At 41.7% G+C, this 24,288-nt stretch overlaps 1 protein-coding gene across 1 annotated transcript in view; it reads left to right on the top strand.

Annotated features, from left to right (window-relative positions):
• The window catches only part of LOC127583963 (guanine nucleotide-binding protein subunit beta-5), a 53,404-nt gene that overhangs the window by 25,795 nt on the left and 3,321 nt on the right, over positions 1–24,288 (top strand). Inside the window, exons 8-11 of the mRNA XM_052040424.1 lie at positions 11,050–11,193; positions 15,066–15,157; positions 16,284–16,332; positions 19,368–19,464. Coding sequence (XP_051896384.1) covers positions 11,050–11,193; positions 15,066–15,157; positions 16,284–16,332; positions 19,368–19,464 — 382 coding nt within the window. The remainder of the gene's footprint in view (positions 1–11,049; positions 11,194–15,065; positions 15,158–16,283; positions 16,333–19,367; positions 19,465–24,288) is intronic.

Genomic DNA, 24,288 nt, shown 5'->3' with positions numbered 1-24,288 from the left:
CAGGCTGGCCAATGCTCATCCTTAATCCACAACACTAAAAATTACAGATTGTCTGGACGTTATCATGCTTGTGGAAACTTCCTGGTCAAATTCCACTGTATTTGCCTCAACACAACATCAACTGTACTCCAAAATATCTTTCATTGTCAGGGGATGTCCTGAGGCCATGAATGGCGCTAGGCAAGATTTTGCAGGATTTTTCTTTATGGGTGACCCCTTCAGTCAGCGGCAGTCTCTGATTTAAATCATTCCCACTTGATTTTAGTAATGTGTCTCTAATCAGGAGACACAACTTCTCAGAAGGGAGAAGTCCAGTCAAATAATTAACCTGCTTTTTCTGTTCACATGTCTTTAACAAAACCTGTTTCAGAAGGTGACACTTGAGGGAAAGTCAGCTCTTTTCCTCTCTGGAGAATGGTGAGGGATGTGAGGTGCAATTGGCAGGTTTCATTGACAGTTGTATTTCTGCATTTATGTGTTGCAGATGTAATAGCCTTGAAATTTTGTCATGTACTGAATGTTTGTTGTGCATTATTGATTGATTGTCATGTTCTATCACCACTTGCTGTGTGAATAATATGTCGACACTCAAAGAAAATTTAGCATTGATGTAGAAAGGCATGTTATGCATGTTTGAACATGCTGTTGCTCAATTGGCACCCATACCAGTTGAATGGACTACTTGTGCTTTGAATGAAAAAGCAGAAGGAAGGAGGCCTCCTTGAGCATGAGTTAAGGGGGCAATCCTTCCTTGAGCAGCTTCTGGTGAGTCCAGAACTGAAGGAGAATTTGGAATCATCTCCAGTGGACCAGCTGCCTCAAACGTTGTGGGTAAAGCCTTCTGGTGGTGCTTGGGGCAGCCTCTGACCATTCCAATGATCCCACTGTGTGTCCTCCTTCATTTCCATGATGCCCAACCATTTGATGGAGGACCATTGTCCCACCACTCCCAGTGAAAGGTGAAAAAAAACCAAATCAGGCCCTCTAATTGGTGGTGCTTCCCCCTGAGAACCAGCACCTTAAGAGCTCCTGGCAAGGCAGATATCCTGCTTGTGAGTTTCAAACATGCATCACATGCCTTTTGACATCAGTGCTGTGCACCCTTCGTGTGTGAGTACATTACACACACAAAGGGCCATGATAAAGCTTGATGCGCCAACTATGCTTGCACTTCAAAGCAGTGAGCTTGTATTTCTTGTGTAGCTGCGTGCAAGATCCAGAAGTTACAGCTCTCTGTATCCAATGTGCATAAGGAAATTGCTGCCCACAGCCCTGGAATAAATTGGCAACTGTCCCCCTTGCAGTGTCATTTTCATGAGCCATCCCTGTCCTTTAGAAATTCTAGTTCGCTGACTCCACTGAGGTGCCTTTGAATGCTACCTATTTATAGCTAGAGCCAGAGAGTCATACAGCACAGAAATGGACCCTTCAGCCTAACTGGTCCATGCTGACCAAGATTCCCATCTAAGCTAGTCCCATTTGCTTGCATTTGGCCCATGTCCCTCTAAACCTTTCCTATCCATGTACCTGTTCAAATACTTTTTAAACGTTGTTAATGTACCTGCCTCAACCACCTCATCTGGAGGGAAGTAGATGCCTGCACAGTAGAGCCGGTATTTTGAACTCTGCCTCTAAAATTCAGTCACTATGTAGCATGGTTTGTGCAATAGACTCGAGTGGATTGAGGTAGACTTAACTGAAAGGAAAGGACAAAATGGAGAAAGAGAGAGTGAGAGACAAAAGTGAGGGAGGAATGAAATTTAAGGAAAGACAATCATTAAGGAATAAACACAGAAAAAGGGAAGGGATCGAAAGTGCAGAAAGATGATGAGAAAGGAAGTGGAGGAAGAAAGCAAAAGAAATAAAGCCGAAGAATGTGAGCAGGGCTTGAAGATCTGTACGACAGAACATCGTGTAAGGGCTTATTAGATTTGGAATGTGTTGCAATGAATAGATGTTGAAGCTGAATCATTTGCAGTATTTATGGGGCAATTAGATAAATACCAGAAGAGGGAAATATTAAAGGGTTCAGTAAAAAAGATTTGAAGAGGCATTTCTAATTGGGAGTTAGCACCAGCACTGATATAATTGCCTTGAAATTCACAGTTGGTCAGTAGCACTAAATGTGTTATATTGTTGGTTTGAATGAATGAATTTCAGAGAAGCACTAATGAGGCTTTTCAGCAGGTTTAGAACTAATAACCAGCAATGAATTTCTAGACAAGGTGGTCTCCTTGTAATGGACATTTCAGTAGTTGTGTCAGTTTAGTTAAAATTATGAACACTAATTTACTCCATCAATTATCACACAAAACAGTTAATGCACTGTTGTCACTGAGGCCCAAATCATGGTGGTTTAGCATTTAAAACATGAAGGTGAATTATGACTGGAGTTAATAGACTAGTCAGTGGGGAATTGTACGTGGAAGAATTCTACTCATAAGAATGACCTTTTCATAAATCTTACGACTTAATCACTCTTGAGCTACATCCCTTTAAACTTTAGTTTCCCACTTAGCATCTGGCCACCCTTTTGTCTCTGTGAGGTACATTATAAAATATTTAGTTCCAGGTCCTATTACTGCAGGATGTAATTGTTTTTCTGCAAAAAATACTAATTTGCTTTTGCTCATCCATTTGATACAGCACAACTATCCTCGGGACACATTCATAATCTTGTCTGTTCTTACAGTTATAAGTTGATGGCTCTCAAGTCAGTTGTCATGGTAGCAGCTAAAAGTGTAAGATGTATCTGGAGACCACTGCTGTGAACCAGTGTGGCACAGACAGTAAGAGGTTGATTTAATCAGTCCTGAGGGTTTAGAAAATCAATCTTGGTGAGTTATTATCTGCATAATTTGCTGCAAAATGTTCAAATGTTAAACACTTTAATCTAAAATTATGTGCTCACACTCTGTCAAAAAGTAATCATAATTATTGCAGATCTATAATCCTCTGCCTGCTGCGTGTGGCTCTGTTCATTGATGGCTATCTGCAGAGAAGATAAAAACTACATTTGTGATTTTTCTCAATAGAGGCTACCCATGATGTGTGAACAGAAATATTCAGTGAGTGAAAATCAAAAACACTGCAAATGCAGAAGATATGAAATAAAAACAGCAAATGCTGGAAACACTGGAAAATGCCGGGTAGCATCTGTGGAAAGAGAAACGGGGTTAATGTTCTAGGTCACAAACTCTTTTGTTGAAATGTTAACTTTTTTTTCTTTCCACAAGTGGTGCCTGACCAGCTGACAGCTGTGTGTTTACAGCATTTTATGGTTTTATTTTATATTATTATTAAAGTATTTAATATTCGATTTAGTTAAAAAAGCTAATTTTGCACAATTGTAGTGAAACAACATTTGCACTTAGAAAACAGGTTTTTGCACAGTATTGAAATTTAAAATCAAAGTTCTGGGTCATGAAATTATCTTTTCCACATTTTGTTTAAATAAGTGAGTTTCACTATTTCATGTGGATGTTCATTATTTAGTGGTACTATTAGAGATTTCATCCTTGTCCTAATCAATATTCCTCCCTCACCCAACAACAAAAGTAGGTTGCCTTGGTGAACAGCTTGTTTTCTGTTAAAAGAGTACAGCTGCTGTTATGCTTCTGTGCAAAACAATGGCGAACCTCTTTGTAACCATTCCACATTATTTCCACACAGAAATTCAAGTCTTTGTAAAGACTTCTTGGTTTGTTATAGTGTTTGTCTTTTTGATCTTAACAAAGAAACTCCAGCTCCAAGTTAATGAGAAAGTAAGGTTTGAATTCATATGGCAACTTTCATAACCTCAGAATGTCCCAAGGAACTCCACAGCCATTGAAAGATTTCATCACATTTCATCACTATGAAAGATTTCATGGCAGCTAATTTGCATACAGATGGTCCTGCAAGCAGCAATGTGAGATGATCTGTTTTTAGCGATGTTGATCAAAGGATAATTATTGGTCAGAGAAAATTCTCCCATTCTTCGAAATGGAATTGTGTGATCTTTTGCATTGATAAGAAGAAAAACACTGGACCAACCGTTTAAGGGCTCATACGGAAGTTAGCACATTCAGCAAGGCAGCACACCTTCAGTACTGCTCGTACTATAGTATCCATGTCTCTAGAGTGTGATTTGAGTTTATGACCTACAAACTCAAGGTGAGAGCATGATCCACTGGACCATGGCTGACATCCAGTAGATCATTGGACGTAAAATACAGCGTCAAGGTGTGAAAGGATCATTGCCCCCAGTGTCTACTTGGCTCTTTGCCTCAGCTGTCCCCATGTTGTGGGAGGACATGCAAATTTCAGTCTGCATTTCTGTGTTATGGTGCGAGAGAGCCATTGGCTGATTTAAAGCTGGTTGCTAATTGCCTTGGACATGGGAACAGGTTGACTAATGGTATAGCCACCACTCTGACCTCAAGGACAAAGGTATGCTGAACCCTAAAAGAGATGAAAACTGTCTGTGGGTGGGAACATTTAAGCATTGAAACGTTGGTGGTAGGGGTGGGGTGAAAATCCATGGAAGTTCACCTTCTTGGTTCATGTGACTTGATCTTTAACAAGTATTCTGTTTGGAAGGTTAAATTTGCTTATTTCAAATATCCTCATTTTAAAACACAAAGGATAAGAAACCCAAAAGAAGGAAATATTGGAGCAGTTTAGAAAAAATAAAGAAATGACAGGACAGAATGTGTCTTCAGTTAGTAAATGTTAATTGTGAAACGTGTGGGTTGCACTCGGCTTCTGAAATTTAGTACCATTTTGAATTTTGTAAGTAAAATACAAGTTGCATACAATCCTCAAATTGTACATTCAGTGTATGTAACCGAAGATGAATTTCAATGCCAACAATGTGGTAATTAATTGGATGAAGCAGATTTTCTGTTGGTTAGAATCTGATTTCATTGCAGAGGGCGTGCTTGAGAATTTGTCAACATTCTAGTGCATGTTAGGTAAGAGATCATTGTTGATTTTGCAAAGCCACTGCCTTCCTCCCTTGCTGAAACTGTTGGTTTTGTTTCTCATGGTATGTTGAGTTCTGCAGGACCATTCAACTTGATCTGCATGCCTTTCCAATTTTGCATACTTTAGTCAAGTATCCCTTAACCTCCCAAGTATGGTTACCAAGAAAAAACAGTAGGGACTGTGTGGTACAGTGGGGATCTACATGATCTTGGAACATGGATTTAAATCCCAACCTGATGAGTTGAGCTTCCTGTCTGCTAGCAGTACAGGATCGATGTCAAATGAACTTGGGCCATCAGTGCAGCTCCTCAGCACGAAGTTAGCACACCAGCTCCCTTGGTGCAACTGTTGCACTGTTAGAGAGGGGAAGATCGATGAGTGAAATTGTCTCACTAGATGGCACATGTGTACAGGAAATGGTAACAGTGCATCTCTCCCTAACATGAAGCAGCTGGAAAGAACTTGCATTTCTACAGAACCCAGCCAGATGCCTGGGGATATTCCAAGTGCATCACTCCTGTTTGAGATGCAGTCAGAAACTGCATACAATGCATGAATCATAATTAAATGATACCTTGCCTACAAAAGAAAGTGCCCTCCTTGGACTCCAACACTATGTCAATTGTGTTGATAATCACTTTTACTTAGAGCTCCTGAAATTGGACAATATTGAATGAAACAAATGGCTTCATAAAGTTTGGAACTTCAAGGACAAAAGTTAATGCCCAGAGATTGGACCCACGTAAACCCTTTTTTTATGTGTGAATATTGCATCAAACCCATCTAGTGCACAGCAGGTCATCTAGTAATTGTTTCTGGGTGGATTATTAACCATTGGGAAGTTGACCCAGGCACATTCACAGTGTGGCTGATGTTTGCCTGCTGTCAGTCATGCAGCTAATGATGTCATAAGTTCCCTATTTAAAAGGCAGTCTATGACATCATTCATTGCACATCTGATGGGCTGGTTTCCTGATGCCAGGACACATCGTCACAACTGGTGGGAGAAATTGGAGAAATGGGGATAAACCTTTGAATGTGGTTATTGTGTCACAAGAAAATCAGGGGAACATTGTACAGGCTTTGGTAGCTGAAGGGCTTGCACTGAAATATAGGTGGCCTGCACACAGCACCTCCCGGCTTTGCTTTTTAATGGCCATCGCAATGTTAAATAACCCACTGGAGCTCCCTTCACTGATCACAGCTTTCCTTGTGCAAGCAGTGATAAGCTGCAGGAAGCAATCACTGGTCTGCTGATGCAGGAGTCAGTTGGACCAGTTCATCAAGTGGATTGGTCAGTGGGGGCAAGCACACTCTTGCCATGATGATAGCCTCTTTCTGCTGCTGTTCAGTGGCTGCTGTGGGGAAAGTCCTTTCACTACAGACTGCCTTCCTGAGCTGTAACTGAAACCACTGAGGCCCTGTAAAATTTCTCATTCATTCCGTGACAGAGAAAGAGATCATTTGACCCAAGTCAATGCTAATATTCAGAAGATTTCCATCAATTCCTTTCCCCTCCCTCATTGTTTACGTCAAACCGATTCTTTCACCTGCCCGTCAACTGCAGAGGAGATTCACCAGGCTGTTGCCTGGGATGGAGCATTTTAGTTATCAGGAGAGACTGGGTAGTTTGGAGAGGTTGGGGGATACCTGCCTAAAGTATGCAAACTTATGAGGCACATGGACTGGGTAGAGAGTAAGAAACTTTTCCTCACAGCAGAGGTTTCTAAAACCAGAAGACTTTGGCTTAAGGTAAAGGGGAGGAGGATTAGAGGGGATCTGAGGAAGAGTCTGTTCACCCAGAAGGCAGTTGAAATCTGGATCACGCTGCCCGAGTGGCTGGTAGAGGCAAGGAGTCTCACAACACATGAGAAGTATCTTGAATCACCAAGGCATATGGGGCTACGGGCCAAATGTAGGAAAGTGGGATTAGTACACACATGTACTTGATAGTTAGCATGAAAATAGTAGGCTGAAGGGCCTGTTTCTGTGCTGTATAACTCTATGATAATCCTGCCACTCACCTATACTAGGAGTAATTTGCAGTAACCAATTAATCTTGCAAACAGAAAATCTTTAGGATGTGGAAGGAAATGGAGGAAATCCACGTGGTTTGGGGAGAACGTGCAAAGTCCACACAGACAGCACCCAAGGTCAGGAATGAACCCAGATTACTAAAGGCAAGAACCATGTTGCAGCAGCACTAACTCCTACCCTCATGCTAATTTTCATGTGTGCAATGTCCTCCTGCCAACATTGAGTCTGTAAATTTATATTGTTTTTTAGTTTCCAAAATATTTCTATAATAGTGTTTCCCAGTGAGGATTCTGGGCTTTGATTCCACTGGCTCTTTCTCATCAAAGGGTCACTTCATCGTGTATGAATCAGTAGGGAACATTCACAAGCAATTCAAACCCATCTGGTTGGCTGCGACCAGTCTCTAGAAAGGGTTCAATGAGTGCTTTGGGAAGGTGGACCAGTCGGGTGGAGAGAAATTTTCCTGTTTTCCTCAATTGACTGAAGATGTGATTCCTTTTTAGCTTCTCCTTGGCAACTGTGCCAGGAAAAATTGTGTTTACATTCTTCAGAGTGGTTGGAAAGAAATACATGAAGAATGTTTTTGCATTTTCCCCAGAGGGTACCTTGAGTTCATCCAGTGCATACAGGCCAAGAAGATGCAAAGTCTTTTCTCTGAAGTTTGCCAAAGTCAGCGGGCTTTCTGGTGGAGGTGCCAGGATTGTATTCAGCACCCATCGGTTAAAGGAAAATGTTCCTGCCCCAATCCCAGTGTCAGTAGTATGAAAGGAAAGTACGGTGGATTCTGGAAATCTGAAGTAAAAACAGAAAATAATGGAAATACTCAGCAGGTCAGGCACCATGTGTGGGGAAAGAAACACGATCAACATTTCATGGCAATATTTCTGTTTTTTTTTGTTTTTATTGCTGTTAAAGTCTGTGGATGTAAAACTTCAACAAAAGCTTCTTTGGATCACAGGATGAAATCAAAGCATTGAGTAGAGCAACACAGATGGAGACTGTTCCCATATCAACTGATGCCAGTTCAGTGTTTTTTTATATATAACTTTATTAGTCACATGTACATTGAAACACACAGTGAAAGACATCTTTTTGCATAGAGTGTTCTGGGGGCAGCCCGCAAGTGTCACCACACCTCTGGTGCCAACATAGCATGCCCACAACTTCCTAACCTGTGCACCTTTGGAATGTGGGAGGAAACCGGAGCACCCGGAGGAAACCCACGCAGTCACAAGGAGAACGTACAAACTCCTTACAGACAGTGGCCGGAATCGAACCCGGGTCGCTGGCCCTGTAATAGTGTTACGCTAACCGCTACACTACCGTGCCTGCCCACGCAGTGTAGAACAGACCTTCAGTCCCATTCCCCCATGCTTTCCCCATAGCCCTGCAAACTGTTTTCATGAGGACCTGACCACTTCTATTTTAAAAGTCCGGAATGATTCTATATTTACTGCATGTAGCTTCCAGATCATCACAACTCTGTGTTAAAAATATTCCTTGCATTTCTTCTGTTGCTTTTGCCCATCATTTGGAACCTGTATTCCCTGAAGCCCTCTGCCAGTGGAAACAGGTTGAACCTATCAAAGCTATTATGAGCTTGTACAGCTCTGTCAAATCTTCTTTGCTTCAAAGACAACATCCCCAGCTTCCCAGTCTAAAATTGTATCTGAAGTATCTCATCCCTGAAGCCATTATAGGAAATCTACTCTGCACCTTCTCTAGAGTCGTCACATCCTTCCTAGAGTGTGGTGGCCAGAACTGGACACAGTACTCTATGGCCATCTAGTGCTGTGCAAAGGTTCAACAGAATCTCCCTGCTTTTGTCCTCTATCTCTTTATGAAGGTCTTATGCTTTACTAGCTGCACTCTCAACATATCCTTCCGCTTTCAAAGATTTAAGCATAAGTGCACTAAGATCCCTATGTTCCTGCACACCCTTTAGAACTGCACTCGTTAGCCTGTGTGATGAAGGGTCACAGACCCTAAACATTTAACTGCTTCTCTTTCCACAGATACTGCCTGACCAACTGAATTTTTCCTGCATTTTCTGTTTTTATTTCAGATTTCCTACATCTGCAGTTTTTTATTGTCCATTCACTCTTTACCCTGCTTCTTTCATGTCAAAGTGAATCACTTCACACTTCTCTGTATTAAATTTCATCTGCCACCTGCCCACCCATTTTGTCGTTTTATCTCTGTCCCCATGAATTACCGACTTCCTCACTCTTTGCCTCACCCCTAAGTTTTTGGTCGTCTGCTGATTTTTAACTTTGATCCTGCACACCCAAATCCACATCGTTAACATATAACAAAGAAAGCACACAGCCCTGAAAAAACCATGGTCAACTATCTTCCCATTTGAAAAGCAGCCACTTATATAACTGCTTTCTTTCCTTCGCCCATGCTGGTGCTGAGACAATTATTGTATGAATCTCCGTTTTCCCTACCAACTTTCTAAGTGGAGCTTTATCAAACAGAAACTAACTTGCTGATACTTATTGCTGACCGAACGCTGGGGGGGAATAGTCATCGGGCACCTGGAGCATATGGAACTCTGCCCCATCAAGCAGTAAACTTCAGGAGCAGGGAACAGAGAAAATCCGTGACTGATGCAGTTTCCCACTAAAAGCTTCCAATGTCCAGGGATGGATAGTTCGGAACAAACTGCTGTGTCCATGAACCTTGCTGCATATGAGGATAGCAGGAGGAGAACACTCAGCCCATCAAAATTGCACAAGCTTTTCTGCAAGAGTTAGCCAATTAGTCTGACTCCCCTGCACTGACCATAGGGTGCTGCAGAAATCTTATCACTGATGTTATGTTAATGTTAGAGAGAGATCACAACGTATGGTCATCCGCCTTGGAAGAACCCTCCTGGAAATTGGCATAAAAGGTCAACTCTCTGGGAAGTTTGCCAATCTTCCGGCCAGAAATTCACAACACATTACAAAAGTTCACGGATGTAGTGATCAGGAAGAAATTATCAACTGCACATCTTTGATATATTTAGTCCTTGCTTTATTTCAGTGCTGTTTCATGTAAAAAGAATTGATTTGGGGAATTTGGTGATCCAATGCAATGTGACATTGGACATTCATTTTTGGAACCTTAGTTCAGACCCCAACTGATAGATGCCTGTGAGGACCCTAATGAAATGGGTTTGAGCAATCATGTTCTGGTTTTTAGTAGGTCTGGTGTCAGAACCTTGTCTAGCAGTCAGTGAGTAACACTGTTGCTTCTGGTCAGCAAATTCTGGATTCAAATCCAACTCTGTTGCAGTACTAGAAGTGTGCTGCACAGTTGCAGAAGCCTTTTTTCAACTGAGATGTTAAACTGAGGCTCACTGCATCTGAAATGAATGAAAGGCACCCAGTGGCAGTTTAGAGGAAAACAAGGGGCTTGATAGTTATCTCTCAACCAATATTAGTGAAGCAGACTATCAGGGCTTTAACTTTGCAAATTTTTCTTCTGGGAGTTTGCTGTTCACAGATTGGCTGCTATGGTTCCTACCTTACAACAATGACAGCACATCAACAGTAGTGATGCAACAATTTTAGGTTGTGGAGACACTATATAAATGCACATATGATACATCATCAAAAGCTGGCACTGATTGACGGTTCTATTCAGTCTGCCAAAGGGCTGTTGTGGGAAATGGGGAATTTCTGTCACTTTTGGGGCAGTACAGTGGTACAGCTGTTGGAGCCACTGCCTCACAGCACTCGAGACTCGGGTTTAATTTTGAACCCAGGCTCTGTCTGTGTGGAATGAAAAATGGGATTAACATAGGATTAGTGTAAATGAGCGGTTGATGGTCGGCATGGACTTGGTGGATTGAAGGGCCTGTTTCTGTGCTGTGTCTCTCTATGACTTAAGTAATGGATATAATTGGAAGTGTATTATTGGGAAGTGTGGATGAAGATTTATTCTACACCAGACTACATTGTACTCTTATTACATGCCTTAACACGCAGCGCCTCTGTTTCTTACCATTGCCACCTTGATCACCTTTTTTTAACTTCTTTTTCTCCATCTCCTTAGATTCTGACCTCAAGTGGTGATGGAACCTGTGCCCTCTGGGATGTGGAGAGTGGGCAGCTGCTTCAGAGCTTCCATGGACATGGTGCTGATGTCCTTTGCCTTGACCTGGCACCTTCTGAGACAGGTCATACATTTGTGTCAGGGGTGAGTGACAAGAACAAGGAACACAATTTAAACTATTTGTAGGTGTACGTGTGTAGAACACAGTGTGGTCGTGTTGTAATTGGATGTGTGGTTCTGTATAATACTGAGAAGTAACCAGGCCTTTTCTTGCTTTACAGTGTTTGTTTTTAACAGGAATTTTTTTAGTTTTGGTCTTGACTATGACCCAGAAAAGAAGTAACCTCCGACTGTTGAGTAGACGTGTAATTACATTGGGGCTGGAGTATCCTTCACGGGCATGGCCCCGATGTTAGAGCAAAACTGCACTCATTCTGACAATGTCTAGCTATGAACAAATTTCCTGTGAATCTCTTCTGAACATTTCTGAATTTAAGTTGGACATAAATGGCTTTATCAATCAGGACCCAAAGAGAGCATGCTTTCCTCCAGGTACAAAAATTAAAGTTTCAGCTCTTCATCCATCACACATACACGTCAGCAGCAATATCTTAACAAATTGCAGTCATGGAAGCTCTTTACTTTTTAACTTGCTCAGGCTATAAAATTGCACGGTGGAGCAAAAGTAGTGTGCAGGGCTTAGGGGAGGATTTCATCTTTACTTGAGCTGTAGGCTGAAGGAAGATCAATATTGAGATTGATATATTGCAAATTTGTTTACATTTATTTTCATTCCATTTAATTTGTCCTCATGAGAAAGTAGCAAGAAATGAGAGAACACTGTCATCTGGTGTGATAGCCATCTGAAATCAACTTTAAATTTGAGTTGATGGAGATAATTGATTTCATTCATGGATGTGTAGTTGCTAGACAGAACATGTCTGCTGCAATGTAACAAGGTGGCCAGTGTGATCAGTGTTGCTGGAAGGTGAACTCACATGATATGTATGATTCAATCATTTTTTCCTTTGTGCCCTTTGAGAATTTACCCAATCAGAGATGTTTTAATAACTTAGGCTCTTTGATTTAGTCAACACTCAAAAAGCATGACAACATCTGGTTGATTATATTGGTAGCATATCCATCACTGTAAATATTCATTCCCTCCATGATCGGCACACAGTGGCTGCAGTGTGTGCCATCTACATAATGCTTTGCAATTACTTACCGTGGCCACTCCAACAACACCTCCCTCTGCCACCAGTAATGACAAGAAGAAGAACATGACCACATATAAACCTGCCCTCCATGTCTCATACCATCCTAATTTGAAAATATGTTGCTGATTCTGCTTGGTCTAAATCCTAGAACTCCCTATCCAACAGCACTTATGGGAGGACCTTCACAAGAAGATATTGTTCTAGAAGTTGACACACTACCACTGTCTTGAGGACAATTAAGGGTGTACTGCAAATTCTAGCCCTATCAGTGATGAATGAAAAGCAAAACTCTTTAATATTCCTCTTTATAAAGAAACAGAAAGCATTCATTGGTCACCAAAATAACAGCCACCAACAACTTGACTCAGTGGAACCATTGTGAGGCAGGGTGAGAGGTGGGGAAATCTTCTCATCTCTTATAAAGCCAGTTTTTAAAATTCCAGTCAAAAATATTTTCTTTTGTTTCAAAAACAATGAGACATACTTACTCTCAACTGACTGATTCAGGTACTTTCCTACTTCTCAGTTTTCATGTCACTGGGAAAGTACCAATCAACATCAGGTAATATTAGTGAAATAGTGCAGGACCATTTGAAGGTTTGATCATTGGAGCTCATTCATCTTCTGTTGCACTTCCTTTTCTGCCAGTGTGAAAGAGTAGAACATCGTTTATTTAAATGATAAGAACATAAGGGGGATGGATTTAGGATTAATGCCATAAGGATAATGTGAAGACTAGAAAGAGTTATCGTATCCACGGCATTGTTGGAATGTAAATTGCATTACCACAAGCAGCGACTTCAAATAGCTGTGGGCATGCTATGTTGGCGCTGGAAGCATGGCGACACTTGTGGGCTGCCCCCAGAACACTCTACACAAAGGTACATTTCACTGTGTGTTTCGATGTACATGTGACTAATAAAGAAATCTTATTTTATCTTATCTTATCTTATTTGGAAGAAGAAAGTCTCTTCCGTGAGGCTGGGGAGCCTTTCTCAGACATGTCGAGGTAGAGCTTGGTTTTATAATGTTGGTAGGTTTGCAGGCCTTGTATTTCTTTGATCAATGCAAAATGTCCAATACATTTACGTGAGCTCAAAGCAATTTGGGAGTTTGGAAGGTTGTAACAATTTTTTGAATGTATTTATATCTCAAGTGATGGCATTGCTGAAAAGAACAATATGTATTGCTTTTGAGAAGGTGGTGGTGGGCCATCTTGAATGGGTACAGTGCTGTTTTAACATATTGATTTGATATAACTGACTGGTTTGCTAGGACATTTCAGGGGGCAGGTAGGAGTCAACCATGTTACTGTGGGTCTTGAGTCACTGAGTCACATCTAGACCAGACAAAATGGTGAGTCAAATGGGCTTTCTTGTTCACCATCATAGAGACCATTTGCATTTTTTTTTACTTCTTAACTGTTAAATTACCTGAATTGTGGAATTTGAACTCAATTCTCTGCAGGTTGTTTATCCAGGCTCGCTAGTCCAGTGACTTAACCAACACTCTGCCACGATAACCAGTAATGATTATATTTTGTTTTCCTTTCAGACGACTAAGAAGAAGCTCAACTAATCTTCCACCGTCATCACATATCGCGGAGCTTCAGCCGCCCACTGTGTCACACCGCTTCCCATTCTCCACGTCAATTAAGCGTTGAATAACAACTGCTTGACTTTATAGTTGTGCCCTACCCCGCCACTGATTTTACCACATCTCGGGGGCTTGCCCACAGATTTGAAAACCTGGGACAAAATGAGCTTAGGAATTCAATTGAATGATGATGGTTTTCCATTTGGTCCTGAGACACAATTAAAGTTTGCAGTGGAGGCCATGAAACCATTGCTTTGTACTGGGGATCTTCCATCTTGTTGGCAAAAATCCTTCTGGAGAAGATGATGGGGGGCAGCCATCTTAAACTGTGGCAGTCCTGTTTCAACATACTGATTTGACACAACTTGTTATGATGTTTCAGAGGGCAGTTAGGAGTCAACCACATTACTATAAGTCTGGAGTTACATCTTGACCAGACCAGGTAGTGAATCAAATGGGGCTTCATGTTCATCTTTACTGTGGTGGCTGTTGACAATCTACAACAGTGCCAGTCCAACATGTACATTGGGTGCTGTAACATTTCTTTCAGGTCACTGTGCCTGTTGGCAGGAAGAGTCATGATTATAAGCGAGAAACTTTTGAAGACACGGGAAAAATATCGTGTAGCCGTGATTCAAATGTGTACAGGGTATTTTAAAACTCCTACAGAACCTGCTACTGCTGGATCCTTTCATATCTTCTAACTCTGCTGGCTCTCATTTTAAGGTTTGTTCTCTCAGCCCAGTTTCTGCGTTAGGTGGAGACCTCTTCAGTGAGGACTTGAGATGGCTTCCCACAGGTGCTGGGGTAGTTAGGAAGATTTTTGCTAACAAGGTGAAGATAACAAGTAATTCTATTTCAGTGGGGAAAAAAGTCCAATGTAACGTAAAGAGGATACAATTTACAGATCTGTCCCATCATAAGATCATGCATTACTGTCTCTATTATTTCAATCTCTTTTGTACAAGGAAATAAAATAACCTAAGTGTTTGAATGTGGTGACTTAATAAATAGAACTCATCCTTGCGTTGCTTCAGAAAGCTGAGATGGTCCTAAAAGATTTGTATTAGTGACTTTGTGGCTATACGGATTCTTGTCATTTATGCACATTTTGGATGTGGTTAATAGTTGAAAAGTCAATTACATTCACTTTTATACAATTCAATTTCTTGTTTTAATTTTGTTCCCATTCACTTGCAGGGTTGCGATAAAAAAGCAATGGTTTGGGATATGCGTTCTGGCCAGTGTATCCAGTCCTTTGAGACCCATGAGTCTGACATCAATAGTGTTAGGTTAGTAGACTTAATGATTTATCTGTGAAACCAATGTTTCAGGCCTGAAGTCATGCAAACTTTATCACAAGTTATAACAAACTGCATTAATCATATGTTCCAATCTAAGAAAACCTCACCATGTGACCTCACCATTGATCAGTAACTTTGCAGATGACACGAAATTGGGAGGTGTTGTTGATAGTGAAGAAGGTTATTGTAGATTACAGGGGGATCTCGATCAGTTAGGAAAGCGGGCTGAGAAGCAGCAAGTGGATTTCAATACAGATAAGTGTGAGGTGACGCATTTTGGAAGGTCAAATCAGCGTAGGACTTATGCTATGAATGGTAGGGCACTAGGGAGTGTAATAGAACAGAGGGGCCAAGGAGCTGGTTCGTTGAAAGCAGCGCCACAGGTTGACAGGGTGGTGAAAAAGGCATTTAGCACACTGGCCTTCATTAGTCAGGGCAATGAGTATAGGAGCTGGGACATTATGTTGCAGTTGTATAAGTCGTTGGTGAGGCCGTATTTGAAGTACCGTGTATAGTTTTGGTCACCCTGTTATAGGAAAAATGTGGTTAAACTGGAAATAGTGCAGAAAAGATTTACAAGGATGTTGCCAGGACTAGGGCCCTGAGTTATAGGGAGAGGTTGGTCAGGTTAGGTCTTTATTCCTTGGAATGTAGAAGAATGAGGGGCAACCTTATAGAAATGTTGAAAATTATGAGAGGCACAGATAGGGTGGATGGTAACAGTCTTTTCCCCAGGGTAGGTGAGTCCTAAACTAGGGGGCATAGGTTTAGGGTGAGAGGGGAAAGATTTAAAAGGGATCTGAGGAATGAGCTGCCTAAGGAAGTGGTTGAGGCGGGTACAATAGTATCAATTAAGATGCATGGGGCTTAGAGAGACATGGGCCGAATGCAGGAAATTGGGACTAGCTGGGTGGACAACGTAGTTGGCATGGACTCGTTGGGCCGAAGGGCCTGTACCTGTGTTGTATTGCTCTATGATTCATACAAGAAATAATTATTCTGCCCAGTTTTTTGTTATAAGATTGAAGCTAAAGTTGTATGGCTACAATTTTCAAGACAAGTGTTATACTGCTGTTTTGCAAACGTGGTACTGAAGCACATTCTCTCACAACAGGTATTTCCCAAGTGGCGATGCTTTTGCCTCTGGTTCAGATGATGCCACAGTAAGTCTGATTCAATCACAACTGGTAATCTGATAATCCTGCACCCTCAGGATTGTGGTAGTGCTGGACCAACAGAGTTTCCATCCTATTGACTGTTACTCCTATTAGTACCCCAACGCAGTGTTAATTCATTTTCTTTATATATAACAGTGTAGTATAATAATGTTTTAGTGAACCAGGTGAGTTCAAACAGAGTGAAGAAATCAAAACACAGTGAGATTAAAGGGAGCACGGGAAAGCAACCCTGGTGAGAATAAAGGGAATGCAGGGAACAGTGCTCCGAAGTGTTTCAGTGGAGTGTTTAAAAGGATTGTGGAAATAAAGCATCAGTAATTTTAAAAGAAGCGTGGGAGTGGGATCCCATTTTAAAGGGAATGCTGTAAACATCATCCAATGAGCCACTTGTTGAAACCTTGGGATTTCCAAACAATTAAAGTTTTACTGTACATTGCTTGCTTTGTGTATTATCCAGATGATTGTACAATGTGTTTCCAGTACAGGGTCCCAGCAAACATGATATGATCAATAACTTGACAGTATAGTTTTCTTTGATTCCTTCTGATAAGTTTCAACAGCCACAATGTAAGGCTTATGTTGGGTTTTTCTTGACTCCTTTGAACCAGGACTATAACAAGTGGGTGGTTCTCGCTTGCTCTTCTCAGGCAGCTTTCCATGTCAGTCCTTTTAAATAAGTCTTCTTGAGGCAGTTGTTTGTTCAAAATGAAAATCAAAAGGAGCTTTATGGCTCCTTGGGAAAAGCTGTTCCTCCCATTGTAGTGGTAGCTTAACTCACTGGAACATTGTTGCCTGCAAGGTTGGATGTCATGGATTTAAATCCTATTCCAGGGAGCTGAGGATATTGTCCCAGCTGTTGCCACCAGTACAGTACTGAGGGAGTGTCGTGGTGTCAGAGGTACTGTCTTTTTGGATGAAGGGTTAAATCAAGGCCCTGCATGCCCTGTCAAATGGATGCCATGCAAGAAGAATGGGTGGTATTGATAGCCTGGCCAACATTTGCCCCTCAATCAATCACATTCACACTGTTGTTTGTGGGATCTTGCTCTGCCAAAAGTGACTGCTCTTCCCCTGGATTAAAACAGTAAGCACACTTCAAAAGTCCTTTGTTTGCCCTACTTTGAAACATTGAGGTCTTTAAATAAGTGCTTGTTTTAATGTAAGTCTATTTTTCTTCCTGCCCCCTGCAAAGTTGCTTAGAAAGCCTCCACTTTAACCAAGTTACTCATCTTATGTTTTAAGAGGTTTAGCATACATTGGAGTCTTACAAGTTTGGATTAGACAGTGTTCTCTGAGCGTTCTATCTTTTTTGAAGTAGAAAATATGATGAAATAGGACATGCTGCTTGTTATGTAGTCATGATGTTTGAGGACAGGATTGGGAGATCAGTTGCGCTCCTTGTGTTGAAATCACTATTGCAATAGAGGAAACACGTCTGGCAGTGTGATAACAACCAAATGATCTGGTATTATAATGTTGAATGAGGGATGAATTTTGAACATTATTACCAGCAATAAATGCCCCACTGCTTTTTCATTGAGTACCATTGGATCTCTTACATCCATCTGAAAAAAAATCAGTTTAATATTTCATCCGGAGAATTGTGCTGCAGTGTCTTGGTGCTCCACTGGAATATTAACCTAGGCTTTTGAGCTCAAGTGCCTGAATTGGAACCTTATGACTCAGAGACAAAAATGCCAAGCTAAAAGAAGTTGAGCAATATTGCTCATTCTAGTTGGAATTTTACTGAACTGCGTAAGTTTATTTTAATTTGAAATGTGAGGTCCCCAACAGTAAATCAAAATCCACAGAATTTGGCGGCTTTTAATTTGCTTGTGAAAAGCATTAAAATGTACCTCTAGTATGTTTCTTTCTTTGTTTGATGGCTCTGGTTAGATTAACCTGGGATATCAGTTTATTAGTAAGGAAAATGGTGTTGTAAGAGAATGAAAGCAGATCAAAAAAGAATACTCTCTGCTCACCGCTCGCATAATGTTCAGGAATACAAATTACCAGTGCACGTGAAGCTAACCTAGAAACTAGTTAAGCTGAAGATTGCTTGAACCAACAAAAGCATTCCTATGCTGAGCTGAAATCCAATGGTTCTTGGCCTGAAACACACTGGTGTGGATTGAGCTGAGGGAAGGATATTTATAACAGGTCCATACCAAGCTCAGAGGATCATTTATTCCGTCATTGATTGTTACAAACAAAAATATCCAGCCCATGGATGGTGGTGGTGGGGAAGGGTGGGCCATTGGATGGCAATGTCAGTGAAATTTTATCAGCAGCTTCAATTTGTATAAGGTTGTTAGCATGAGATTCCGGGACATTTTATCTGGGAGAGGAAGAAGTGCAGTGGGGAAATGAGAAACGTTGAGAGGGTGAAGAAACAGATGAAGAAACAGAAACAGATTTATAAGTGGCTGAATATTCCAAAGATGCCAAGGTATGAATACTCAGGAAAAAGGCCTTTCAAGATGTTTTAATAAGTAGCTCGAGGAGGTGTTGGGGGGGAGGAGGAGGAGAAGGGCTTTCTGGGGGAAGTGCCTGTTGATTTTTAATGAGTGAATGGCTGTTGATTTTTTGCAGCCAATAACGAAGCTAACAATTGGGAGAAGCCTCAGAAGGCTGGATTCAGAGAATAGAAGGTCACCCTTTGGGAGAGGTGGGAGAATGAATGTAAGGTGGATGTAGAGTCCGATTGTTCAGATTGGAAGATGAGGTTGAAACTTTCAAATGCAATGCGTTAGGAGACAGGGAGTCACAAGGATGTGGGTGATATACTGGAGGGGTTGGATTGTATTAAGACCAGTTTGAGGGGAGAAAGGGCAGCAAGGAGAAAGAGATACATAGCCTTCAGACAGCTGAAACAATATATCTGTTAGGGATTGGACTATTTTATACTGAAACTCCTTTGTCTCCTTCAGTGTTCAGTTTGAAACGGTCCAATAATTCCAATAGTTTTCAAAAGCAAACTTCAAATTCAAGATTTAAATAAGATTGTTGCTTTTTTGCAGTGTCGCTTGTATGATCTCCGTGCTGACAGAGAAGTTGCTATATATTCAAAGGACAGCATCATCTTTGGTGCTTCCAGTGTGGACTTCTCCCTCAGTGGTGAGTCTTTGGTAAAATAGATTAACGCACAAATTTCAAATGGTATACTATGTACAGGTGACCCCCACATTACAGCTGTTTGGCTAATGGAAATTCTCCGATGTGGAATTCACAAATTATGATCAAAAAATCTGGGATATGGAATAAAAATTTGCTCTTACTAAATTTATGTGGGAAAAAAAAGTAAATAAATAAACAAAATTTATTATTTTTCAACTCACCTTTCTTGATGCATGCGCAGATGGTGCTGCTTCCAGTCATGGAAAATTGCGATATGGAACCTTTTCTGGGAACGCAAACCCTCTCTTAAGAGGGAGTCGCCTGTACTGAGAAGTGATTATAAATCTGAACTCCTTCAGTGTTCCAATGCTTGTGCTGTACATTTATTTCTAATCCAATTTAATATCCAAAAAGATATGTGATTAATTGCAATGGCTACTGCTTTCAATGCCATTTGGCAGTAGGAACAGGTCAACAGGTGTTCCAGTATTCCTCTTATGTTCCTGATCTGTACCTCTAGTTTGCAAATCAAGAATATGATACACAAGAGTGATGGATATGTATGTGAACAAAGAAAATATTATAAATGACATTCTGAACTCTTGGTGCCAGATTTCTATACAAAGCTTCCAAGGTTTCTGAACATTTATTCAGAGCTGTTAAGCATAAATTGCTAATGAAAATTAGCTGAATAGCCTCAAAGTTAATACTTTGTTTACATTTGTTTCCTGTCTGCAATGAAAAGGTTCAATCCTGACTTTGGGTGCTGTCTGTGTGGAGTTTGCACATTCTCCCTGTGACCACGTAGGTGCTCCAGTTTCCTCCCTTATCCCAAAGACCTACGGGTGGGTTGGTTAATTGGCCACTGTAAATTGCCCCTAGTGTGTAGGTGAGTGATAGAATCTGGAGGGAGCTGGTGAGAATGTGGGGAGAATAAAGAAAATGGGATTTAATATAAGGAAATAAAAGACTGCAGATGCTGCATTGTGGGGCAAAAAACAAACAGCTGAAGGACCTCAGCGGGTCAAGCAGCATCTGCGGAGGCAAAGAGATAGTCGACGTTTCAGGTCGACACCCTGCATCAGGACTGAGAGTGTAGAGGGGAGATAGCCGGTATAAAGAGGTGAGAGGGAGGGGTGAGGCAGGGGCCGACACGTGATAGGTGGAAGCAGGTGAAGAGGGAAATAATGGGCAGGTGGTGCCAGGTGGGGGGAGGAGAGGGTTGGGTAGAGACTGAAGCTGGAAGGTGATGAGTGGAAACAAGAGGCTGCGGGTGCTGGAATCTGATTAGTAAGGAAGGTGATAAGTGGAACTAGTTATCAGTTTATTGTCATACACACCAGGGTGCAATGAAAGTCCTTGCTCGCTTGAAACTCACAGAGTGAACAGTGTACATGGTAATAATAAATACAGCGATGAGTGCAAAACAACAGAATGGTGCAAAGGTAGTAGTGCAACCTGAAGTAATGCAAAAGGAAATGCTAAAGTGACAATAACAGAATAGCTGAGAGAGGGAGAATTGACAGACTGAAAGGAGTGAGGGGCAGAGGATGAGGGGATTGGTGTAAATGTGTGGTTGATAGTCCGTGTGGACTCATTGGGCCAAAGGGCCTGTTCCTGTGCTTGTTCACTGTTGGATAGAATAAAACCAAACTACAAAGTATTTAAATGCAAATGTTAGGAGGTGAATGTTCTTCTTTAGTATTTGGTGCCTGGTTACATTTTGTTCATTTTTCATTCAGAACAGTCATTCAGGAAGGAGTGGTCTGTGATGAAGGTATTGGGGTGTAGTTTCTAGATCGAGGGACTCTGGCTGTATGGAGCAGGTCATCAGGCTGGTACTCACTCAGGGGACAGATCATCTCCAGATTTCTGTATGTAACAACCTTTCGAGGGAGCTGACAGCCTGAGCTCCTCAGCTCCAAGCAACAGATTCCATTTGTTGGGGATGGAGGCCAAAATTCTCAAGCTCTTGAAAGTTGGTTATTTTCATAAATTCCTGGAGATTCCAGAGCAAACCCCAGGGAGATCCCAGTTATAACTTCTGAGAACATCAGAAATAGCAGTAGGAATGCGCCAGGCTTGAACCAACCCTGCCATTCATTAACATCATGGCTGATCTCAGCCTCCTCCACATAGGGAGACAAACCCTCTGCTTCAGGTGTGAAAAAGAAAGTATTTCCAATGTTTTGTGGGGTTGCTTGGGTCCCACCTGCTCACAATAGGACAAATATTCAATTGGTGCTGCTAATTAATATGTCAAGTGAAAAAAATATTTCCATTGCTCCATTGTTTCTGATTGGCTTGCTGGAGGGATGTGTTAATAGTGATGGCACGTTGCAGGACAATGGTTGCTTGAGTCTAAGAGGTTGTTTGATTAGCTCTCAGCAACTGTCAATCACAAAGGTTCCTCTGCATATGTGTTTGTGTGTTTGAGGAGACTCGAGAAGAAAGTTTACAACACTGACCAGCTGATGGCATGGAGGGGTTACTCTGCAGATGGACCAAGTATCCAAGCAGTAACCATTGTACCATTCATTGGTCCTTTGTCTCTTGTGGCTGCTAATCACTGTCCATTCAACTGCAACAGCAGAGTGTGCCTATGCCCCCTCCACCTATCAACCACTGGCTGGGAACCTGGTTCTCTGATAGACCAGTGTGTCTTTTGCATGCTGAGAATCGTAGTCATGCATTACAGGTCTCAGCGTTAGACAAATCCAACTGTTCTTATGTGTGATGCCATGTTTCTTTTCCCACAATAATTGCAAAATCCAATGAATCACCTTGTTTTTTTTCCGAGGCTGTGACTCTTTTGTGTCCCATGTACCTCTTTATCACCTATTCTGGTGCTACGAATAATTGCTGCTGCTTGGAGGTCTGGGTGGTAGAAGATGGAACTGCAAGTGGTAGTGTTCTCCAGGACCTGCTCTCACCTTCTCACTTCTACTGGTATGAAGGGGAGAGCTGGAGGCCTGGAACATGCTACTGGGCCAAGAGATTTCTGGGTCAGGTAGGTCATGGCTGGTGGTATCCACTTCGCCAGCCCCTGAATCCACAGCCCCCAGATCAGTGGCATCACTAGTCTAATGGCAGCTGTTAAACCCTGACAACCCTAACATGCTGGAATCACCATGCTCTTGACACTGTAGGATGTGCTGCATCATTTTTTTGTCCTCTTCTGCCTTCATATCTGTGGATCTGGGTCTGAGGCAGCTAGCAATGCCACCTCCCAAGCGATAAGCAGTCATTACTGTAAGGTTTGTGGGCATCCATACCTGACAGACATTCCTCCTGGCTTCAAGGAGAGGTTGGAAGTAGGCATCAGTGAAGCTTTCTCTCCTTCCGGATGAGGTCTTTCTCTGGTACCATGTGGACACTGATGTTCATTATTCTCCATGCATCACAAATACTGCTATTGTAGCATGTCAAGAAGTTATTGAGATTGAATCCAAAGAGCCAAGTGCTATTCCTCTGCTCCATACTTACCTTACACTGCTGCTGAGCAGTGCCAGCTGACCTGATTTTTCTCTCAAAGCTCCACAGGAGTTTCCGCCCGTTCTCCTCAAGGAAATCAACCGAACCTGGGAAATTCACAGGCTACCAGAACTGCTCAAGAGGCAGCCTCAGTCGAAAGGGAAATTGATCGAGCTATCACAGAAAAGCACCAGCAAAGTGTTAATCATTGTAACCTATAAAATAAACAGATCCCTTAAATTTCACTGCTGCCTGGTGCCTTATGGAAACGTTTTGAACCTGTAAAACAAATCTGATGCTTACTGTACTGCTGCACAAAAAAATATTCCCAAAAGCCCAGAAAAAAGGTCCAATGACCAATCCAGTTCAAAATATTATTGGTAGTTCTCAGGATTTTAACCTTATGGGGAGTTTCCAAGCCAAATATTTTTGTTCATTTTAACCATGGCTGAGAACAAAAACATGTTGATGACAGCAGTGAAAAGGAAATGCCATTTACTCCCAGTGAGGTGAACTATTTAACCTGGAGCAAGGTTCAGCAGAATCTAAAGTCAAGGGCTGAGACACTCTTCAATCCATCTTATTTATTCTAAATAGATTTGAGTCATTGCACAAAATGCTATTCATTTTGCTTGTAGTTCCAATGTGAGACATCTAGTCTAGTGGCAGCAGCACAGGACTGCTGAGCTGAAGCATTAGCTTTTAGTAAAGTTTAATGGTCTGTGTAATTTTCTAAAGGGGACTGAGAAACACACGTTAGGTGCAGTGACCTTCTGATTGTCCCCATCCTCTTGCCTCCTTGTCAAAGAAATTGGGAGTTTGAGAATGGGGGAATTGTCAGTGGCAATAGTGATAAAATCATGAGCTTTTTAATTGTTGTGGGGAGGAGGATTTTATTGTTTATGATAAACACCAACCGCCACCATTTATTTCTGGTGTGACCAGGGATAGACCCGAAGACCCTCCCTGTTGGTTTGGGTAACTGTGTCAGCCCTTGCACTTTTTCTTCAGATATCCTTTCACTGAGATGCAAGATGGGGAAAGTTAAATGGGATGAAAGGCTAAAACAAAAAGCCAGAAAGAGAGAGGGCCAGAAAGTATCAATGCATGGCAGAGAGGGTAAAGTGTAAGTCATGGAGGGAAAACTGTTGGGAGAAGTTTTGATGGGTCTCGACCCAAAGCGACGGCTGTCCATTTCCCTCCATAGATCCTGCCTGGCCCTCTGAGTTCTTCTAGCATTTTGTTTGTTGCTAACTAAAGAGTCTTCCACTCCAGCTGGTTGGCTGAACACCTATTGTTGGGGTATGCTCAATAATGTTCCATGGGGAGGTGCATCCCTTCACCCAGCTT

Source organism: Pristis pectinata, chromosome 28 (genome assembly GCF_009764475.1).
Source record: "Pristis pectinata isolate sPriPec2 chromosome 28, sPriPec2.1.pri, whole genome shotgun sequence".
NCBI lineage: Eukaryota > Metazoa > Chordata > Chondrichthyes > Rhinopristiformes > Pristidae > Pristis > Pristis pectinata.
Note: the sequence above shows the minus strand (reverse complement) of the source record. Positions and strands in the feature narration are given on the sequence as shown.